Below are 22,329 nucleotides of genomic sequence, written 5' to 3' on the forward strand. Positions count from 1 at the left end.
AAAAATGTAATGTGGGAAACCCATACATCTACAATGAGACTTGTATTTACATAATTGATTTGTGAAGCATTCTGTATGGTAAAAAACACATAAACCAAAACAGTCTAAAAAGGTAGCAAATCTGGATGCCAGTCCCATGCCCCATTTCTTTAGGAATAATTTTGAATTTTGGTATTGAACACAAAATAAAGATAGAAATTGATTGCTTATACCAGCTTTAAAAGGGCTTGAATGATTTTTCCAGAATAGATGGTACAATGTATCAATTATTTCTTGTGTTCACAATTTTTCACCTTTTCAATTTTTCAGTGTTCAGAACTGAGACCATACCTGTTTATCTGTTTAGACAATCAAGATGACTATTTATAGCTTCGATTGCAGTTGCCTGCAACTGTCACGTAAGGATTTTTCGCTTGTACAGTACTGTACATTGAGGTCTGTAAATTGATCAGAAGATTAAAAATTAGAGGGACTTCAGAGAGCATGCAGGCTAGATGTGTTAGCTTTTTTAGTTGTTATTTTAGACTGATATAATGGGAAACTATTGCTTTGAGCCTTACTTTTAATTTGAAATAATATCATTTACAAACATAATGCTACTTACTGATTTCACATAATTCTGTTACTGCATGTTAAGCTGCCAGTGATTCATGTAGTTTTTTACAGTGCTATCTGATTTTTCATGGATGCTTTCATTGCTCAGAAAGAAGGGTTAAATACAATATTAAAAACAAGGTTTACATTTTACAGTGCATTTAAGCATCTGTTGTATGTCCTTGCAATTGCATAGAACAGGAAATGATGCTTTGAGATACTTTGTGCAAAAACGTTGTACAAAAAATTCCCCAGGGAAATGATGCTTGAATAATTTTTAGTAGCCTGGGATTCTTCAGTCCTTGAACTTGATTGTATGCATTCTGACTTCGATTTTGAGGACTGAATCTATAGAGAAATAAACATACAGGTCTTCATTAAGGACTATGGCACAATGATCTTTGGTTTGTTAGATCTTGTATGAAAATGAAGCATTCATTTCTCATTTCTTGTAATGCAAATGACTCTACCCAAAAGACAGATTCTCTTATGGATATGAGATACTCATGTATTTGTAACTTTGTACTTGATTTGCAAGGAAACCTATATGGACTTTGCCTTCAGTAGTGTGTACTTGTCTGTGCTAAACATCATCTGTTTCTTGCTTGCTGTCTTGCATCCTTGTTTTGTTTGTTTTTGAGAACTTCTCTTGTTCCTTTTTAAAGCTTTTTCTGGCAAGGGATATTCTGATGTGTGTGCTGTGGTTGGAAGTGTCAGAGGGTTACTGAACAGATGTTGATTCTCTTTATAAATCAGATAACTTGCTTGTTCGAAGTGGTGGCTAAAGTTGCTATTACTGAACATGTCTCACATTTATTACTGATACTACTGCCTTTTTCTGTTACCCTCTTGGCAGACCTTGCAGGAGGTCCAAGGCTGGCATGAAGTTCACCTTTCCCTTTTAGTGTGCTCTTTCAAGAAATAATTGACTGTGGGTTTATGAATAACCTCTAGTTCAGTAACCTGTGAATGCTAAAGGTTTAAATGAAATTACAAGGAAATTAGAGTTTCTCTTGCTACACTGAAATGCTGAAACTCCTGTTTCTACAAGTCAGTGAAGTTCTCTGTATGGGTCTATTTTGAACTGAGGTTGCAGTACTTCTGTATGTAAATTATAGTCTTTAGTTGTTACACATACTAAAACTACCTTTTGGCTGGTTAAGGAGGTTGTTGTTAGAAAAAATATGGAAGTATATTGAAGACAGATTTTTTCAGGGCTGCATTTTAAGCTTGCTGGTTACCTATTTGTAACTATGGGCATTTGCTTATGGAAATTTTACAATATCTGTGGTTGTTGGATCATTTTAAACTTTGCATCATGTGTTGTGTATAAAAATCTGAGAGAAGAAACAAAAGATTGCAAGGGAATGTTAAATAGATGGGTTGCTGTGAGTCACTTGATGGAGGAAATCACTGTCATTTTTTAGAGGCCAGTGATATTTTTCTTACTAGGAGCTATTTCTTTTGCCAGTTTACTAGGATCAAGATGTTCTTACTGGCTCCAGTTTCTGCATGTGTCCTAAGATTGAAAGCCTGAAAAGCAACACTTATATGTGCAGAACTGATAAAATGTTCTTGTGTTCAGAAGCTGAACAGAGTGGTTAGGAACACCTCAATAACAAACTCCATCCTTAGGCTAAAGGATTATGTAAATTTTACTAATCTTTGCATTGTTTGAACTTTAAGCTCAAGCCTCTCATCTTGGCAGTTCTGCAGTGCTCACTAATTTTTCGTTCATTAGTCATCTAATTGCAGAGTCTTCTCGGTTTCACACTAACACTTTAAAACATGAATGAAGATGATAGATGAGGACAGACTAGGCTGAGATGGAGTCCTTGATATTTATAACTGTTCTCTCCAGCATCTGCCATTAATTCTTCCAGGATGTTTGGAAGAGCAGGCTGTTGGGCTGCTCTGGTTTCTCCATATTTTCTTGTTCCTGAAGCAGCTCCATTTCTTGGCTTGACTGTAGTGTCCATTTGTATGTTTTTTTTCTTACTGAAAACAGGGTTGTTGGAGGTAGGGAGGCTGGTCTTTAGAGCACTTGCTGCTAGTATTTGCTGGTTCTCCCTGTTGGACAAAAGCAAGATGTGGGTTTCTGAGGACAGACTGTAGCATCTGTGGACAAATGTGTTGTGTTTTACATACCTGAATGAAAAATGTTGTTCTGGTGGATTAACTCTCACTAAGGAGCTGCAATATTTTCCTTGTAGTAATGTGTTGGTCTCCTTGTGGTTAGAGTGGAAATGCTCTGTGTTCTCTGTGGATGTTGATTGGAGCTGACTGAGTCCACCTTGCCAACTAGCACTGCAGTTTGAGATTCCAGCTCTAAGACTGAAGCAAAAGAGATTATTTTGGAGTAGGACAGGGAGAAACTGAGCAGTAAATTCTGGCACTGATCAGCCAGTTGCTGAGCCACAGCAGCAGAGCTACTGGAGGACAAGAAGACTATTATTTCTGTTTGAATACCCTTTGAATAGGCTATAGGCTCTGGTATCTAAATTTGTTTCACGCATCGTTGAACTAGAATCTTTAGAGGAGGGTCATAGAATTTTGCATGCTTTCTTTGTGACTCCTGCCTTTGAGTGCTGGTGTGGCACTCACTTGGAAAGTTGAAATGGAAGATTTTATATAAAGCTGAGAAAGTAGACATTTTAATATGTTGCTTGAGTCATAGGTATATAAAATTACCCATAAGAAAAAAACCCACCCAAGATTGCTTATTTCTGTAGGACTGTAAAAGGAAAGGGGATTTTTTTGCTTTTGTGTTTAGAATTTGCATACTGAAATGTTCAGAGACAATAGCTAAGGGTGGAAAAAGCAGAGGTGAAGTAATAGATATGACTGGAGAAAAATGTCTTGCTGGAGAAATCTAACCAATTGCATGTTCTATTTTACTTGTATTAAGTGAGGAGGTCATAGTCAAGAAAATCATCTCTGAATTGTGTGGGAAGGAGAAGTTTGTTTTGTACTTATGTATGTGAGATATGTACAGGCAGAAATGGGGTCCCGGAAGTCACATGTTTATCTCTAAATAGAAGGCAAATAAAACATGCAAGCTGTATGCATTTCTTATGGTTCCTTCAAGTCTTTCATTGTTGAATGCTGACTTTTTTAACCTCATTTAAAATTTAAGTTTTATTCTATATGCAGTATGACCAGAGGTGTAATGGTGCTGATTTAGCACCATATACATTTAAAAGTACTAGTGATCATCAAGTTATTTTGGTTATGGGGGGCGAAATTCTATTTTCAAGTGTACAGGCATGTCTGGGAATTCTTATTCTTGTTTTCTTTTTATTTTTCAATGATCCAAATTAAAACTCCTCTATCTTTTTCTCTTTTAGGCATCAAAAAATAAAGATGGAAAAGAGCAGAGTGAAGCTATATCACCATCGGAGGAGGAAGAAACTTTTGCTTGGCCTGGTCCTAAAACTGTCGTGCTAAGGAGGACATCTCAGGGTTTTGGCTTCACCTTAAGACACTTCATAGTTTACCCTCCGGAATCTGCAGTTCAGTTTTCTTTTAAAGTAAGTGGAATTAATAATGAATCCTTTATATAAAGCCTTGTACCTTTTAGGGTCATAAATCCCACTTACTTGAAAGTAAATGTGTTAATAGATCTGTCTTACACAGATGAAAGATCCCTTGTAAGGTGGGTGGGGTCATGACATTGTTTAATAGCTGTTTGCTGATCTGTTCCAATAAAATGGAATTTACTGAGTTTGTTAGTCAAAAATAATTGTATCATGGATAGGAACAGTGGTCATTGCAGAACAGGTAAGTATTTCTCTGTAGATTCTTTTTGCCCAAAGCCAGTGTCATTACTTAGTCTGTTCTAAGTTATGTTCACTTCAGAACAGGTAGTTCTTCAGAAGGGTAGGGTGTTTGGGGTTTGTTGCTGTTGTTGTTCCCCTCCCCAGTTGAAGTTTGTCACACCATCACATTAAGAGATAAAGAAGAATGTTTACCTTGGTTTCTGAGTATCCTAAGCTCAGCTGTACATTAGAAAGACAGATTGTGTTTCAGTGTTACATTCTTTCTGCTGAAAAGAGGATCTGCAGTTGAGATGAATATAAACAAGATATATACTGGCCTACATTAAAAGACAACTTTCTTAAAGTATTTTACATTTTTTTAAATTTAAAACAAGAATATCTGAATGTTAAGTAGCTAATTGGTCTTCCTTGCTCAAAGCATGTACATGTTCTTTTTTGTGACTGAAGCTTTTGAAAGTTGCTGTAATATGGGGTGTTGAGAAAAAGTCCATTTAATAATGAGAAGAATTTGGAAATTGAGAGAGGCTGTTTCTTAGTGAGTTCAGATAACATTTGCTCATTTTAAAGGCATCGAGTGTAGTAGTTTTCATGAGCCATGCTACCCCTCAGTTTTGCTTTTGCTTTTCCAGTCAGGCAGAAGAATAAATTCTTACCAGCTGGGGAATAGGTGATGACACTTTCTGGAAAGAGCATGAAGTGAATTGACTCATGTGTCTCTGCAGGTGTCTTTCAGTAAAGTTGTCTGTCTTTGCTTGCCCTTGGTGCCTGTAAGATTTCTTTTGAAGTAGAAAAAGCTTTGCAGAAGAAAGTTGGCACATTTTTCCAGTTTAGCTCAGCTATTCAGCCTTCCCTTAAATGCCCAAATATTTTTCCTTGACAAGGAGTGACTGAAGTTACATGGAAGTGAAAATGTTAGCAGTATCAGGTGATTCCAGCATTTCTGTCATTGAGCACAGGTAATAGCAGTCTCTGGTTGAATTCAGTGTGAAACACAGGAAGGAGGGTGGGGAAGCCTTAGCCTTGAGCAGAACAAATGACATGCACTTGTTAGCATCTCTCAACAAGAGCCCCTATTTATGCCAAGGGTGAAAATAAACAGCATAAGCAGGATTAGCTTCCTTATCTAAGAAGTGACTGGATATGTTCTGGAAAAAAGCCATCACTAGGTGTCTCTGAGGGAGTCAATATGTTTTTCACATGCAAAAGGAGACAGGCAGAAGGGAAGGGCATTATAAAAATTAAATACCAGTCCTTTCTTTCCAGTTCATATCTGATGGTTTGAGAGACCCAAAGCAGTTCATAGTGAGCCCAGCACCTTGTCTTGAAGCTCTTAACTCCCTCTTTTTCTGCAAGAGAGGTCTTCATGCCTTCTAATTTTTTTCTCTGTTTCTTCTCTGGCATGTTAGAATCTGGTTCATTCATTCCTATTTCTGTCTAATTTTGAAAAGGGAATAATGAGATGATTGGATACTGTAACACCTTTATTCATGGATTCAGTTACATGTAAAGATGGTAATGTTCATTTGGACAGAGCTCTTGTCCTGAACTGTTATGTTAACTTGAGCAGTAATATAAATTAACCTGAATGGTTATATTCTCTACTCTTCCTTTTAATGTCCATTAGGTGAAGCAAAAAAAAACCTACAGCTCTTACTATTTATGAGTATTCGTAAGGTGGCTTTTGTAGAAATTTATGTACCTGAGTTATGGTACAAAAGAATGAAATTCACCTATTGTCAGCCTGATCCTAATATGAGGCAAATCTGATTTCTCAGCTGTTCAGTAGGATCTTGATCAGATAAGGTTACCAACTAATTACAGTCTCTGTCATTGATTGTAAGCTCAAGTATCAGTCTTCTCTCTTTCCTCACTGATCAAAATTGTAAGTGCCTCAGAAGTCACAGATGTTTCATTTTGCACTCCTTAAAGGGAGTACAAGGAATATGGTTGGTTTTCTAACTGTCTTTAATCTTGTAGTAGCCTTGTCCCTCCTTCACACCTGAGGATGCAGCCACTACTGATATAAGACAGGAATTACAGGTGGATGTTGAAGAGGCCCTTAACATAACAGCTGGAGTCAGACAATCCTTGACCTGTTTCCCAGAGCCACAGCCCCTTTGTTATCACAAGTGTCAGTGGGATGCTGGTGTTTTCCCTCTAGATCAGTGCAAAAGTCTCTATTGTTTACCTGAGGGTAAAAAGCATTCTAGCTTCTTTATTTTAGTGTTTGTTAATTCCTCCCTGCCCCGTCCCCCCCAAGGTAAGCTTACCCTACGATCTCTTAAATTTTACAATAAATCAACATGAACTAGTAGAGGTAGTGAAAAGAAAGAAAAATATCTAAAATTGCTTCTGAACAATCTTTCCACATTCTTGTGGATATATATGTTTTTGATTTTTTTTTAATACCCTTTAATAATATAGGTTCCCATTCAGAAATACTGGTGAAAATGTCTCCATTCAAAGTTCTGCTCCTATTGCTTGTGTTTTGCATGTTTGAAAAAGCTGTTAATGAGTCAGGTGGAATCCTGTGGGAAGAGGAGGACAAGATTCTTCACAAGGGGGAACAGTAGCATCTTGAGAACATAGAGCATAATATTCTTAGCCTGCAGGGTGTGGTAAAGATCACACCACAGCTGCATATTCCATGGGACTTGGAAGATAAGCTTTCTATATGCTGGAGGATGCTGCTGTTTAGAAAGCCACTGAGGTGAATTTTCTTGGAAGCAAAGAACTGCATGCCAGAGGATGTATTTGACTGGAGAAGAGTGGGCATTACTTCATAAAATGTGTAATCCGTTCTCTGGTTAGATGTGCTTGAGGTGACGAGCTTCTAAATTTTGAGAAGTTCAATGTTTTAGTTGTTAGTCTGATAAAACCTTTGTTGAGTTGTAAAGCATTTTTGTTTATTGTCTGAGGAATTTGCTGCAAGGAAGGAGATCTAGGGAAATCTGCCTCCAAGATGTGGCTCACTGCTCTGAGTCCTAAAACACTCTTGTCTTGATACATAACCTCCTTATAGGACTTCAGGTGACTTTTTTATTTGTGACACACCTTCCCCATGTGAAAATGATTGGTTATGATCAATTCAGGGAAGTGAATCTGCATATTTTAAAATGGAATGCTTGTATGTTGCATTTTGATTATTTATATTTTTATAGCTATATATAGCTATATTAAGCTATATATAGATATAAAATTAAATATTTTTGTCTAATTCATTTAGCATTCCATATATATGTAGTAGTGCAGGTCTAGGTCAAATTCAGGGTATTTTGCTAAGTTCTACTATCTTTTCATGATTCCTGCACAAAACAATTATTTAAGTACAAATCAAGGGTCTCTTTCTCACTGTAATTGGCCTTAATGAACTAACTTTTAAACACTGTGATAGGTTATGGAAAAAACTGTTCTCTGGTCAGTCTCTTGGGAGGCACAGCCCTGTGTGGAAAATGACCTTGAAAATTGAGGATGTGATTCGATACATTTGATTCTGGCGGATGTACTTGACTGTGCTTCTGTGGGGACACACACCAAACTGGGAATTGCTACACATTCAGGAATGACCCATTTATGTATTGTGCTTGCCTCCTTTCCCTTAAGAAAGTGAATATGGAATGTGTGGAAGATTTCTTAAGCTAGCATTGCAAAAAGCAAGTGTTGCATAATGCCTTTAACATCAGGTGTTCATTAGGATTTGTTAGAAACACACAGTTTCTGCATGTGATGTTTGTTCTCCCAAGTTCATTTGCCTGAGAAGCAAGTAAGTGGTAGATTCTTCTCGTCAGGTATGGATGCAGCATATACTGACATCTTGCCACGTGTAAGGGATGAATGTAGGAGGGAAAGCTGGTTTCAAAACACTTGTGTTATAAAGCATTCATTCCATATTTCAAAGCCTGATCTCATTTGCTTGGTACCATGAAAAAATAATGTTTTGCAGCTGTTTTTGGTAACAGAACTTTGCATGACCAGTGACAAAACTGACAAAACCCACTGCAGTATTTAATAAATTATGATACTAATTTCTACATTACCTAAATTTTCTCTTAAAAATATTTGTTATATAGCATCAAACCAAGTAGCCTCCCATACATGTACTCAGATTTTTCACATTATGAGTTTTAATATTTCAAGTCCTAAAGATGTCTTTTCACTTGAAAGATAGGGCCACAACTCAGAATGTGCAGAAGTTACCTGTGTCCAATTCTGGGCTGTCGATTGTAGTTCAAAACCAACTGACTGTTACAGAGCTCCAAGAGTAAGCAATCATGGTACTAACCTTCTAGTGTGCCATTTTTACCAAAGTATAGAGCAGACAGGACTGTCCAACTTAGAGATACACTGTTTGGGCAGCAATAACAATTATCATGGCTTTTTAAAAGTAGAATATATGCTAGATTTTTCCTAACTCCTTATTTTGGATTTGGGAGAGTTCTTTTATTCTTTATTTCTTTGTCCCTTAAAGTTATCTTTCAAATACCTTTCAAAGCTCCAGCAGAATTTCGTATGCCTTGTAAGAAATTTCTTGCTGCTAGGACAGACTTGTCTTTTCCTCACCGTTATACAGTGTTCATATCTGCATGTTATTTCCTCTCTTTCTTCAAGTCTTTCTCTCTTGAATGGATTGCTCAGGTCAGTGTGTAGTTGCTTTGAGTCTGTATAATTTGAAAAGCATAGTGATTTTGCTTTAAATACAAAATAACTAGAAATTTTGAGTTAGTCCATCTAAAACTAGGAGGAAATATCTAGGTGAAAACTATTTCTGTGGTCATTTGCTTGCTCCTTCTTTCCTTCAGGACAAAGCTGTTCTAATTAGCTGAGTAGTTAGAAATATTTTTCAAATACTGCATATTAGTTCCAGAAATTGTATTTGATTAAGTATTTATTTATAAATAAATACATGAATTTATTACTCTATGAAGTTTAGAAAGCAAGCAGGTATTTTCCTTGTTAGATAATTTTGCTTCTTAAGTGCTAGAACTTTGTAGACAAGGTTAACCGTGATCTTCATACCAAAATGTTGACAAGAAAGTAACATAAGTAATATAAGTAATTGTTTTTTCTTTTTAGTGTAAGCATGCCACTTTCCCCCAGTACTTTCCAGTTGTGTGATTTTTGGGATCAGTGAGCAGAAGGAGACTCTTCAAGGTTGTTACTAAATAGTGTTTGGGTACATGTTTTCCTCTAGTAGCAGTAGTACTACTGAAGGCAAAACAAACTTGGTTCCAATTTCTGAAAGCATATTCAGACATTGCTTACAAAATATTTTGTATCTCTTGCATATGTAGCTTTGAATGGTGAGGTGATTAAAGTGTAACCTTTCCTGCCTGGTTTTCAGGGTGAAACATGTTTGCAACAACACAGAGTGCAGTATGAAGCTTCATGGTAGTGTTTCATGGGGTTTAGTACATTTGTTTTCATATAATCCTGTACATGTTGTTTCTGTGGGAATGTTTCATAGGATTGTGATCAGTTGTCTTTAAAATAGCTATTACTCTACATTCTCAGAATAAGAGCCTTAATTCTCTAAGTTAAATACTTGTGAACAAAGTAGGAGGTACCAAAATGTAGACTTACCCTTGTCTACCAGTTCACTTTGTATCTTAGAGCTGCCTATGCATTTTTTCCATTTATTGAATTTTTAATATTCACTCTTTCTTCCTCTTTAGGATGAAGAGAATGGGAATAGACAAGGTATGTCTTGTTTTTACTCTCTTATAGATCCAGTATATTGAATGCTTCAGCTGTGTAATAGACTTGAATTGCTACCTAAGAGCTTGAAATTTAAAATCACTTCAGTGTGAGCATCAAGCTCATTGATCAGTCAGTTAATTCTAGGTTATGCCAGTCAGCTCCCCTCCATTTTCATCGCTTTCTCCCTCTCACACTGCCTTTGTTTTCTTTCTTAATCCACTCATAAACTTATTTTTTATAAATTTATGCTAAATCTCCATCCCAGTTAATTGAAGTTTCTCTTTGGTATTTAGCTATTTTCTCATCCATGCTACCTTTTTGCTGATATCTTACTTTTCCTTTAAAAGAGTGAAAAATATGTTGATTTAAGGAGGCTGGTTTCCAGCTTGGGAACGCATTCCCACTTTGTTTCCCCAGTCTGTCATGCTGATGAGGTACAGGGGCAGTGGGATTATGTGCATTGGGTTCCCCTGGTGCTCTGCCTGCCTCCCACAGCAGTGCAGCTGGCTGGGGGACAGCATGGGCTGACTGCTGCTTCTGGTGGTGGCTTCTCATTTCTAGCAAAGCATGGGACCTGCTTCCAGTGTGCCTTTAAGCACCTCCTTTAGTTGGAAGACAAAGAATATGTGTGAATTCCTGTTTCCATTGACTTTGTGTAGCTGTGATATATTAGAAGCATTCTGGGAAATATGAATTAATTTGAACTTACTTACCTTTCTCTTGGAAGCAGATGGATTCATCCATTTCAGCCTCCTAGTTTTACTCAGCTGTCATCACCTGTGTGTTAAACAGTGAAAAGTTAATCTCTTCCTACTTCTTATCACTCCCTAAACTTGAAACATCCTTTTTCTGTTTTGACTTAGGAAAAGGCAGGTACCTTTAGGAAGGGAAGGGAGTTGAGTTTTGTGCCAAACCAGTATGGAAGACACCACTTGTGGCCTAGAGAAAAAAGTTCTGTGGTGTTCTTGTTCTTGCAGGGAGAGCTCAGGCAGCTAAAGATGTTATGTAGGTCTGTTTATCTAAAATGTTATCTGAGAGGTATTTTTCAGTAGAGAAACAGCAGTGCACGAATCCTTGGTTCACCATGAGACCTGTAAAGGTGAAAACAAGATTACTTTCTGGAAATTTCTATGTAGCTTCTAAACCCATGAATCATAGCTCAACTATTGCTTATTTATAGCACCATGGTATGTTGTATGCCTTGAAATACAGATCAGAGGGTACAAATGCCCTGAAAGGTAACAGAATTCTCATGAAGGACAGAAGGTTGGACTTGTCCCCCTGGAAAGAGAAGAAACAACTGTGAGGCAGAGGATGTAGATGTCAGTAAAAATTAACCTGCCAATTTTGTGTATTAACCTTTAAAAACAGCAAAATGGGACGAAGCATGTTAGACACTTTTCTCCAGCATTTGACATGCTCTTTGTGGGGGTATAAGGTGGATGAAACTCTTTATTTACATTGCTGCAGGTTGCCTGTTCCCAAATAATGGGAGCAGGCAGCTTGTGCGGAGCAAGTGAGGAAAGACGCACGTGTCATTTCGCGTGTTCGCAGCGTTGATGTTTGTTCAGCAGCAGCAGCAGCGGCAGGTGGGGCAGAAGTTCCGAGCGGGGTTAACCCGGGATTGCCGGAGCGCTCCGCAGCCGAGCCCGGCCCCGAACCGCTCCCGCTGGGGACGGCGCGTCCGGGGCCGGGCGCTGGAGCCACCTGGTGGCGGGTCCCTGCATTGCAGTCAGATTGGGAAACCGGCCGAAATTAGCTGAAAACGCCCTGTTGAGAAACACTTCTCTTTTCAGGTTCGTACCTGATAATTCTCTTAATTCGCGTGATCTTTCCTCTCTGAAAGACTAAGCTAAGGGGATCCAAGCATTTTGTTTTTGTGAAGCAGTGCGTGCCAGTACAGAAGTGGGTTTTTTTGTGTCAGTTTTCAGTGAAAATTTATAATTACCCGCCCTTTATGCTTTGCCCTTGTCATAGATTAAGCTTACCTGTTAAAAAGGAGAGTTTCATACCAAATTCAGCATTTATATATGTGATTAGGTGAGTGTGGATTAAAGCATCTCTATTGCTATTGCCTTTCATTGAGACCACTTGAATATTTTTCCAAAGGATCAAAGCACCTAATTAAGTCTAGAGGGCAGAAGATAAAAGCATGTACCCTGTTTGATGTATTCTAACAGTGAAAGAAATATTTTTTATATTTTTTTAGAGTCTGGTATAGAATTTTAGTATATAGTTAGATCAAGCTCCTGGCTTGCATTAATCTTCCTTTTGGTAAGCAGTAAAGTTTCAAAGCGTTTATAATGGAAGGTAATGCCAATTTGTCCAGGAGAGCTCTTAAATAGGAATGACACCAGAGGGAGATGATGGCCAAAAAGCAAGATTGGGTTGTTAGGCAAAGGAGTTAGGTGTCTCCTGGTCACAGCATCCTCATGGTCAACAGCAGGGACAGAAAGGGACCACCTCAGGTGTGCACATGAACAAGAGAGAGCTTACAGGACAACAGCATGGAGCTCTAGTGCCTTTTTCAGGAGCTGGCTGGAGCTCCTGCACACCCACCCAGAGGGTGGTGGGATCTCCCCCAGGAGAGGGCCAGGGTGCTGCAGTGGCTGAGCAGAGACACTTTGGAAAGAACAGGTTGGGAGACCATAGGGCTTGAGTTGCCTTTGTGGTGAGTTGTGAGGACAGCAGGGATGCATGGAGCTCTGGCTTGGGATGGATGAGGGGCTGGCTTAGAGCCTGTGTGCCAGGATCTGTGGGCAGTGTCTTGGTGGGTGTCTGCTGCTGTCCTCCCATGGAAGAAGTAGCCAAGGCTTTCTTCAGACAAGCCATGGAGGCTTCAAATATGCACTTGCTGCTTCTTGAGGGAGACTTTAGCACCCTGTTATCTCCTGGAAGGGCATCAAAACAGATTTACCCCAAATATTTTGTTATTATTTTAAGGTTATCAGTTCTTTTCCTACTTTCACTGCTCCAGGTTGTTGATCTTAAGCCAAGTCATTGAAAGGCTTCTCTAACTGGCTGCATTTTATCAGAAGATACAGATTTACCACTGTGGATTCATTGGTCACTGATTGGAAACTTTTATCAGCATATACTGCTTTCCAGGGAATCTCTGTTATACTGACCAGCCTGTATTACATATTTCTTGGAGTTGTTACTCCCAGAAATAACTTGGAGTATTTGTGTGTTTTGAGAGTGTCTTGCTGTCAGTTTGCCATTCTTCCTATTTTCTGGAGTTGCTCTGCTTCTATACTCAGTTATTTATTTAAGTGGTATCTCACAGGTAGAAGTCTTCCAAGAGAGCATATTAGGAATATTTGGAGCCAGACTGAAAAATACCTATACCTATTAAAAACTTAGCATTCTTATTGAAAACTTGCACCTCATTAGGTATATCAAGACCTAATGAGTGGAGCTGGAGGAAAAGTTCATGCCATTTGATTTGATTGTGCATTTAATATGATTCCATATCTTCTTGTCCTTCAAACATTACTTAAATTGTAAATGCCAAAACACAGGTTTTGTACATATGAAAGTAGTTTCTTGTAAATTGTCCTAAAACGTGTTTTCCTTTAGAAAGTTTTGCCTTGGTGATTGTGATTAAAGTGAACAGGGATAAGCATAAAGAAATAGACTGAAAGAAATTTTATCTTTCAGTAGAACAAAGCTATTTTGTGTCTAACATAGTACCTGGGGATCCAATATAATTAAAATCCAGTATCTTTTTTTCTTAATAGTATGATCTTGCTTTTTGTACTTTTATCTACATTTCTATGTAGAAGTACCTGTAGCAACTAGGAGTTCCTTTTCCCATAAAAATTAAAAAAAATTTAAAAAAATTAAAATCAAATAAAATAAAAATTAAAAAAAAAAAATTAGGTACATTATTCAGTGTATTTTTCTGGAGAGACCCAGTGTGTGCTTGTTAATGAGACCTTAGACATGTTTTCACTGAGAAGTCTAGAACATTAAATTTTATCACCAGGCTTTTTTTTTTTTTAATGTGCCTAAATATGTATAAAAGTTTCTACCCTTCAATTGTCTATGCTAAATAGTTGCAATTTATTACCTGTCCTTCTTCAGCTCTGTGCAAGTCTGCTCTGGCAGGGTAGAGCCTTTGAGAGAAGGGTGGAAAAAACACAGGAAAAGGTTTTTTTCCTGCATTACTGCTGCTTACATAAGGCCTGGAGTTTTTAATATTTCATTTCTTTTAACAGACTTGATTTCTGTAATGTAGTTTGTGTTCTCCCAGGATTTAATTTAATCCCATGTTTTTTAACATCATGGTCTATCGGCTCAGTCTGTTATGAAATAAACATATTGTGCCTGTGATGGTGGGAACAAGGTAGGTAAGAACAAGAGGATGAATGTGAAAGCAAATATGGGGAGAGGTCACAGATGGCTGGGGTGTGAGGGTCCAAGGCATATGGTAGTAGAACTAGGAGTAAAATAAAAGAGGTGTTTAAGAGTAATGCTTCAGGATAGTGGGACAGTAAATTGCCCTTGTCTGTGGATTTTTGATTCAAGTTAAATTTTTAACACCTAAATGTTGAGAATGCTAAAAGAGGGCTCACAGTTTTCCACTGAGACCAGAGCCTGATGATTCCTTGTTCCCTTACAGTACATCCAGAATGTCTAATCGACTCATTTTCCAGCTTGTCACATGTATAATGTTTCTCAGTGGTTTCTGTTGGGTTCAAATCATCTTTGACTTTGAATAAAAACATGAAGTGTAATTCTCAAGGATTTAAGGGAGAGTCCATAGATTGACCACTCTAGATAAAAATTGTATTGCTCTATGCTTATCTAATGACTACAGTAAATCCTCTAGACTAATCATAGATTAAATTTTAAACTTAAAAAGGTTTCATTTGAGAGAATTGAATGAAGTCATAGTAATGGCAAATAATGCAATGAGAAAACACAGTTTTGGAGAGTTTGTAACTAAGCTGAACCTGTGTTACATATTTTCCATAACATTCCCGAATTATTTTCTCATCTTCTCCCCCTACCTTGGCACGTAGATAGGGTTGAGGTTGTATTAGTCAAATGGTTTACAGAAAAGTAAGCAAAAGAAGAAATACCATTTTGGAGTTGCCTAATCAAAATGCCAGATGTGCTTTGAGAAATAAGAATGTATTTTTCCTGTGTTAGAGAGCTGAATGCCAAGTGTTTTTCTGCTAAATGACTCAACAGCACTAATTTACTTATCACATTCTTTCAGAGGCTCATCCCTGGCACTGTATTTCAGCTGGTGTTTTTCGGTTGAGTTGCTTTGAGCTTGACAGTGGGTGAAATAAGCTCTGTTGGAACTGGGCTGAGACCTTTGGGCTCCTTTTCCAGAGTGGATTGCTAGTGGAGAAATGCTTACTATGTATGAAATTCACTTTGCAGATTATAATATGCAGAATGAGCTGTAGTTGGCCTCCCTCAGTTAGATGTAATCCTGACAGGTTTGTGATTTATATTTAATTAAATACTATCTCAGTTAATAAATGTAAGTTCTGCTGTAGTTTCATCAACCTTTTTTGAGTAGTTTGGGAGATGATTAACAGGTTTTTGATTGAGTAATCGATTTGAAGCATTTGCCATGCTGTATCTGTTCCCCTCCCTTTGCCTGAAAGGCATCCCACGAATCAGTGTCACTCAGCATTGTTGAACCAGTGAAGCTCAAATGCCTTGGATACCCAAAAGCATACTTGTAGATCTTCATGCTCAAGAGGAATGTTCCTCCTGCTTGAGTCAGAGAAAGATGTGCATAAGAGCCTGTCCTAATTGATTAATCTGAGGTGTTTCATGAGCCTGATTTCTTAAATGTAAAAGTGTAAGTCATCCTTTTGCCATCTGCTGAGCATAGGGCTGGAAGTAAAAATGTTCTACAATAAGTTATTTTACAAACCTCTGTAGACTTTATTGAATCCCTGTGTTATGAGGATTTCTGAGCACAATTCAGCTGTTGTGAGCAGAAGAATTCTTTTTTCTCCCCTTGAGGAAGAGGAGCAATGGCGTGTTTTTAAGCAGTGGCTAGTTGGAGAGACTTTGTAAGAGAGTATGTACTACACTGTGTTTCAGCACTTGCTGGTTTGTGTTCTGCAGGTCAAAAGGAAGAGCTCTGTCAGCAATAGCACTTTGGCATGAGATTGTTTTTTCTTTTTTCCTTTCCTATTCAGAATGTAAAGGTTGTACTTTTCATAGTCTTTATGACTCAGATGTTTTAATCTGTGTTTTATATCAAAAGTTTAATGACTTCAGAGAAACGAAGTGCTTGTTGCTATGTTGTAGTGTGTTGGTAGATTAGATAGCATAACTTCTGCCATGTCATTTTGTTTTCCAGGTGAATCATAGGGCACTACAGTAATACTGTCTGGTCTGCAGGGAGTAATTTAAAAACTAACTCATGGTTACTGCATTTGATACAATACTACTTATGTTCCTTGTAGCAGTTGTATTTCAAACTAGATTTTTAGGGGATTAAGCTAGAATTGGTACCTAGATAAAATTTATTTCTATGTAAAATTTGGGGGAGTTAGGAGAAGCTTTGCAGAATATCACCTTCAGATGTAAATCAGTTTTAAATATTACCTAGTCTTAATTCTACTGTTCTGTTTAAAAGCAGTAGTATTTTTTAAAAGATTTCCTTCTGTCAGGGAGAGCATGTTTGAATTGTACTATTTTGTAAATGTGATGGTTGCTAGTGCAACATATTCCCCTCTGCTACTTGTGGCCTCTTAAACATTTGTCAGGAAAGCTTCCTTGTAACTTTGCAATGGGAGACTTGTTTTCTCCTGTCAGACTGTGAAGGCATTATTGACTTGAAGTCTCAGCTCATAGATCCAGGCAGTATAAAGGTTAGATCATGAATGATTTCATGATATGTGCTATGAATATAGTCTTTATTTTGCAGCCATTTGAACAAAAGTTAAAACAAGGCACTAATTTTAGTTTCTAGACTTTACTGTGATCTCTGTGGTTATTGTAGGTGGCATGTAGTCTCTGATTTATTAGAAGATTTGCATAGAATTATGAAAAAGCATATTGGCCCAGAGAAACCTTGTTTCAATAAGTGGGTTTTCTGTATTTGTCTTGCATTTGATTTATACATGTTAATGCTTCTTCAGGCTACTTTTTCTTAACTTTGGTTGTCTAGACTCAGGACTTTGTTATTAAGACTCTCCTGATTCCTTACTATCCTTGTTTAAGCCAATGAATTTTTGTCTTGAGCCTTCTTGGTACTTGGGGATTTATTTTTCTTTCCTTATTTCTGATGATGCTGAATCTCTGATTAAAAGTTGAGACTCCAGTTTGCTTATTCTAACGTTATATTTTCATTTGGATAACATCATTGAAGGGAGTCATTGCACTACAAGCAGTATTTTAGTTGTACTGTTAGCAAAACTACACTACTGTCTGGACAAAAACTTGCCTTTGCATTTATACTGACTGATGACCATTTAGTCATGCTGGAAATTTTCATGTGCTTACAAAAGTGATACAGGAAAGGACAACTTGATGGGCTTTTCAGTTTCTGATCAGCTGAGTTGTGTACTTACCAGCTCTATTTGCTTTTTACTTTTTAATGCTCTAATGTAAGACTACATATTTCTTTATAGCTACATTTAAGAGGGAATGTAGTACAAATGAAGTTCTTTTTACAGAAGTTGTGCTTTTCATCTGTGCTGTTTCCCTGCATATGTGAATGTGTTACTGGCAGCTCACACTTTGTCTGTTCTTTGTATGTGCATGATGTCTTATTTTTCATTTGCTATTGAAGATTTGGGAGAAATTGTTGTATTTGCTGGTAGCCTGCAATGTAATGCTCAATTACAAAGTATGTTTTGTTTACAAAAGTATGGAGAAGGAGGAAGGAGGCAAAATCATATGCAGTAATGAGCACTGGAAAAGCACAAATAAGGCTTGTATGTCTTACAAACTGGAGGTCTGAGGTGCTTTTACTGTTCTTTGTTGTATTACCTTGTCAGGAATTGCTGGCATGCTCCAAAAAATTGATCTTTTCAATATTAGAAACAAAAATCACGAATCCTGACCGTATGTAGTGCAGAGCTGGAGAACTTAGTGTAAAACACTTGGCTGTGATATTCTGTTCTAGACTGTGGTGTTTAGGAGGAGGACAGTTTAGGCTCTCATTTCTAGGCAGCATCTTGCTTTTGCCTGATAATTGGTGCAGACAGGACCACAGGGAGATTTAGGCATAATTAAATCAGAGTGTAGAATGTTAAATTTTGAGACATGAGGTGAGTTATTAGATAATCCATTTTACTTGAGATTTATTTCTGTGATGATTGAGTACACGTTTTCAAGATTTATTCCCCTCAGCTGGTCTGAAAAAGTACTGTTAGCTTCTACTGTCAAAAAATATTGCTTTGCTTTGCTTGAGTTTCAAACTCCAAGTATAAATGTACATTGAGGTTATGTATTCAAGGAAGTTCATTTCTATGTTACTGATTAAAAAAGATTTGGTTTGTATCCAAATGTGTAGAAGGTCAAGGAGAAGTGAAGAAGACTTATTTATCTACCAGAGCCTGAGAGTTCCAAGATTTTTTTCTTGTTTCTACTTGTATTTGGATAGTGCTGAATTGTGAAATGAATGTGCAAATGTAATCAACATTTTGAACCTTTTATCCTAATTTTTTCCCCTTAAATTGATTTTTAGTGTGGTGGTTGACCTTTTTTAGGAAGCAAGAATGACTGTTTAATATAGTCTCCTTCTGCAAGTAGGACAAAGAGCCAAGTTTAATATGCAGTTAGCTTTCTGAATTGATTGATAAAATAGCTGTAGAAATGTGAAGTGAGTGCCCATAATGTGCCTAGTGTAGCTGACAGGCAGGTCAGAAGTCAGATGTCAGGGAAGGCTGCAGGCTCTGGTCTCCCTAAACTGTGGCAAGTTTCCCCTCTTACTCAGAAGTGGGAAGTGTATTAAAGGAGTTCTGTGTTGCATACTGAATGGGAGTAGCTTTAGCTGCCTGACCTCTTGATTTGCACGTTCAGGTATGGGCAAGGCATAAAGCAGCACTTGAGTGTTAAGCAAACTAGTAGTAGGTCGCTAACATTTTTCTGAGGAGTGTTTTATAAAGGAAACTGAAGTGTGATGAATTAAATGTGCCATGGAAGCAGTATTATTTTTATTTTTCTTGCCACTTTAGGAAATGTATGTGTCTTCAGTAAAAGATAAGTGGCAGCACTGGGAAGGATGTTTGGTGGTCCTATAAAAGGTCATATTTTAACTTGATTCTTGTAAGCGGTTGAAGCAACCTTTTGTTCATGGCATCTGGGTAGATTAATCTTGGAGCTTCGCTAAACTTGCTGAAATGTTACTGGCTTTTTAAAGGACAAGACCCATCACATGTTCAGTGTCTATTTAAATCTGCAGATTAAAAATGACAGATATTAACTTTGGCTCACAAAGAGCATTTTGTATGTTTTGTAGCTGTATCCTGCTAATCAAATTTTAAGTATTTGGGGACTGAGCTGCCAGCTGGAGTTTCTTGATTTGTAATTCAGTTGCTTTATATATAGTATTTATCTGATTCTATCAAATAAACTTTTTGATTATTTGCTCCCAATCTGGAACTATTTTGAGAAGGCCATTTAGAGCCATATGAGTGAGCCATTTTGTTCAACTGTCTTATGGTAAAATGGCAGGACACTGAGGATCTGCACAATAAAGGCATTAGGCTAAAACCAGGATCTGAAAAATTGAATCAGAGTCACAGGGTGGTCTGGTTTTTTGCAGTTTGTTAAAGTTTTTCAAATGAACTTTGCCCACATGGAAACTGAACTAAAAAAAGGAGGTTAAGGGGGCACCTTATTAGTATTCAATAAATACTACTGTGATTTACTAAACATTTTAGGTGGAACATTTAAAGCTGTGGGGAAAGTACTTTCAAAAGCCTAAGACTTGTGCCCGAGTCAAAGGGTAGTCATTTCAGACGTGGTTAGAACCTAATAATGTCAGTTTTAAGGAGTTTCTTTTATCAGCAATGCCAATTTTAAACAATTCCTTTTTTCTCTCATGCTATTCCTTCTTTTTCTGCAGTTTAAGCCTCTCTCTCCACTAAGCCGGGGTTTTCTGCTAAACTGGAGCACAGACCCAGTTTATTTTTGTGCCTTGTCAGTTCCCTGGGCTGGCTGCTCACGCAGCCTCCAAAGGTGGCATTTCCTTAGCTGGGAGTGTGCAGCAGGGATGGAAACTGGAGCCAGGAGCTTTGGGAGTGGCCAAGGCTTCAAAGCCAGCTCTGGCACTGTAAGACTGCCTGGGTCTGGCTGGAGCCTTTCAGGCTCTGCCGCTGCTTCTGTGAGCACTGCACCATGCAGGGCCATAATGGATGCATTTATTTATTTATTTTTCATTACTTCTGGGTGAATATTTTCTTTGTGAATATTTGGGGTTTTGGGGGGTTTGGTTTTGGTTTTTTAACTTCACTGGTGTAATAATTCCATTGGTGAAACTGTAGGTGCTGTGAAATGGCTTACTCCAGCTGTGTGCAAATGTAGGACAGATACACTGTATTTCAGCCTGCTGTATAACCCTGGAGTTTTTTGTTTGTTTTACTGTACACACCCCCACCCTCCTATCTTGATTTTCAGAAGCTGTGGCTACTTAGCAAAGAATGACTTAGCTTTGATGACAGGCATGTAAAACCAAAAGGTGCCTGTGTTTCTGGAAGTATAGGACTTAAGTGTGTATTGAGAAAGCAAGAAAATACAGCTGTACATGGTTTTTAACTACTATAGATTAACTTGAAGTTGTGTATATACAGATATATACAGGTATACAGCATGAGCAGACATATGCTGTGCATTTTATTTGAATTATAAATTTCTTTTTGGACTGTGGTAAATCTTCAAGAAAACTTTAGACTTCATCTTGGAGTTTCTGAAAAACTGTGTGAAAATCACTTTTGTGGTCCATGAGAGCTGCAAATCAATGCTATGTTTTTTCCACCTAATGGAAGATTTTAAAATTTTATTTTTCATTTTCCATTACATTACTATTTCTTTGTATGTCTCTGTGAATGCAGCAGAGACATACAAAGATGATTGCATCCCAAAGTATTTTAAAATGAAAACATTGTAATGCAGTGTAATGAAATACTATTAAGAGATATTCTTTCTTTCTCAGGAAAACAAAGAAATAGACTGGAGCCAATGGATACCATATTTGTTAAACAAGTTAAAGAGGGTGGACCTGCTTTTGAAGCTGGGCTGTGCACAGGTACTGTTCAATAGCATGTTTATGTACATGATGTAAAATACATATGATTTAAGTTGCTACTACATAGTTCTATCTTCCATTTAAACCTTGTTCTTTCCTTTAGAATCCATTTTAAATTGTCCTCCAGTGTTTTTCACATTGGAACCTTGTTTTGCTTATTAAGGCATCAAAGTCCTAGTCTTTTTGATTTGCTGTCTTAAAGAGAGTAATAAAATACCTGTAAGCTCCTATTTCTTTGGTTTGGGACAAATTGGTAACCTGAAAACATTCGGGTCTTCGTACATTAAATAAAATTTTTCTTCTCTGCCTCCTTTAAATCAAATAGGAACAGTCCAAATCTCTCTATTCTTACAAAATTCTGTTCAATTGCTCATTTAATCAAACTGGAGAGCAGAAAACATGGAGGTTTTTTTGTGAACTGAGTCATATATATCTTAAGTGCCAAAAGAAAAAAAACCAGCTGTATTGGAATAGACAATCTTACAGGTGATGAAGTTACATACATAGATGGATGCCACTATGAACACAGGTTTCTTAAAAACGTGGCAAAACTTCTGTTCTGTGAAGGGCTTGTGCTTGTGTCCATAATGGGATGTTAATATATTTTTAGAAAAGAGTTATGTACCTCAAATTGACTGGAATAGAATAAATTTTGTATATTCTTACTAAAGAAATACAAAGTTCCTAGGTTGATAAGTTTAAAAACAGTTCTAGATCCCACTTGTACACCATAAAGGTTTTGATTTTTTTTTTTTTTAAACTCCTCCTTAGATAGTTATTTAGAGAAGGACTACTTTGGCAGAATTTGATTGCTATTATATAAAGATGTTTTGGCTTGATAAAACACAGCATATGTTGAATCTGTACAGAGGAACCATGTTAATTTCTGCTCTGTTCAGTGTCTGCCAAATTGAGAGAGATGAAATCTGTAGAGAATATTTTTTTTAGTTATAGAAGAGATTTTTAGGAGCCCAGAATAAAGAGCAGAAAATAAATGAGAGAAGACATTTTTAATAAGTAGAA

At 37.4% G+C, this 22,329-nt stretch overlaps 1 protein-coding gene across 4 annotated transcripts in view; it reads left to right on the forward strand.

Annotated features, from left to right (window-relative positions):
* The window catches only part of ARHGAP21 (Rho GTPase activating protein 21), a 112,413-nt gene that overhangs the window by 41,460 nt on the left and 48,624 nt on the right, over positions 1-22,329 (forward strand). For all 4 annotated transcript variants that reach the window (XM_054640232.2, XM_077173838.1, XM_077173850.1 and 1 more), the window contains 3 exons: positions 3,942-4,124; positions 10,046-10,070; positions 21,214-21,306. In XM_054640232.2, coding sequence (XP_054496207.2) covers positions 3,942-4,124; positions 10,046-10,070; positions 21,214-21,306 — 301 coding nt within the window. The remainder of the gene's footprint in view (positions 1-3,941; positions 4,125-10,045; positions 10,071-21,213; positions 21,307-22,329) is intronic.

The sequence above is a fragment of the Agelaius phoeniceus genome, chromosome 1, assembly GCF_051311805.1.
Source record: "Agelaius phoeniceus isolate bAgePho1 chromosome 1, bAgePho1.hap1, whole genome shotgun sequence".
In the NCBI taxonomy this organism is placed as follows: Eukaryota; Metazoa; Chordata; class Aves; order Passeriformes; family Icteridae; genus Agelaius; species Agelaius phoeniceus.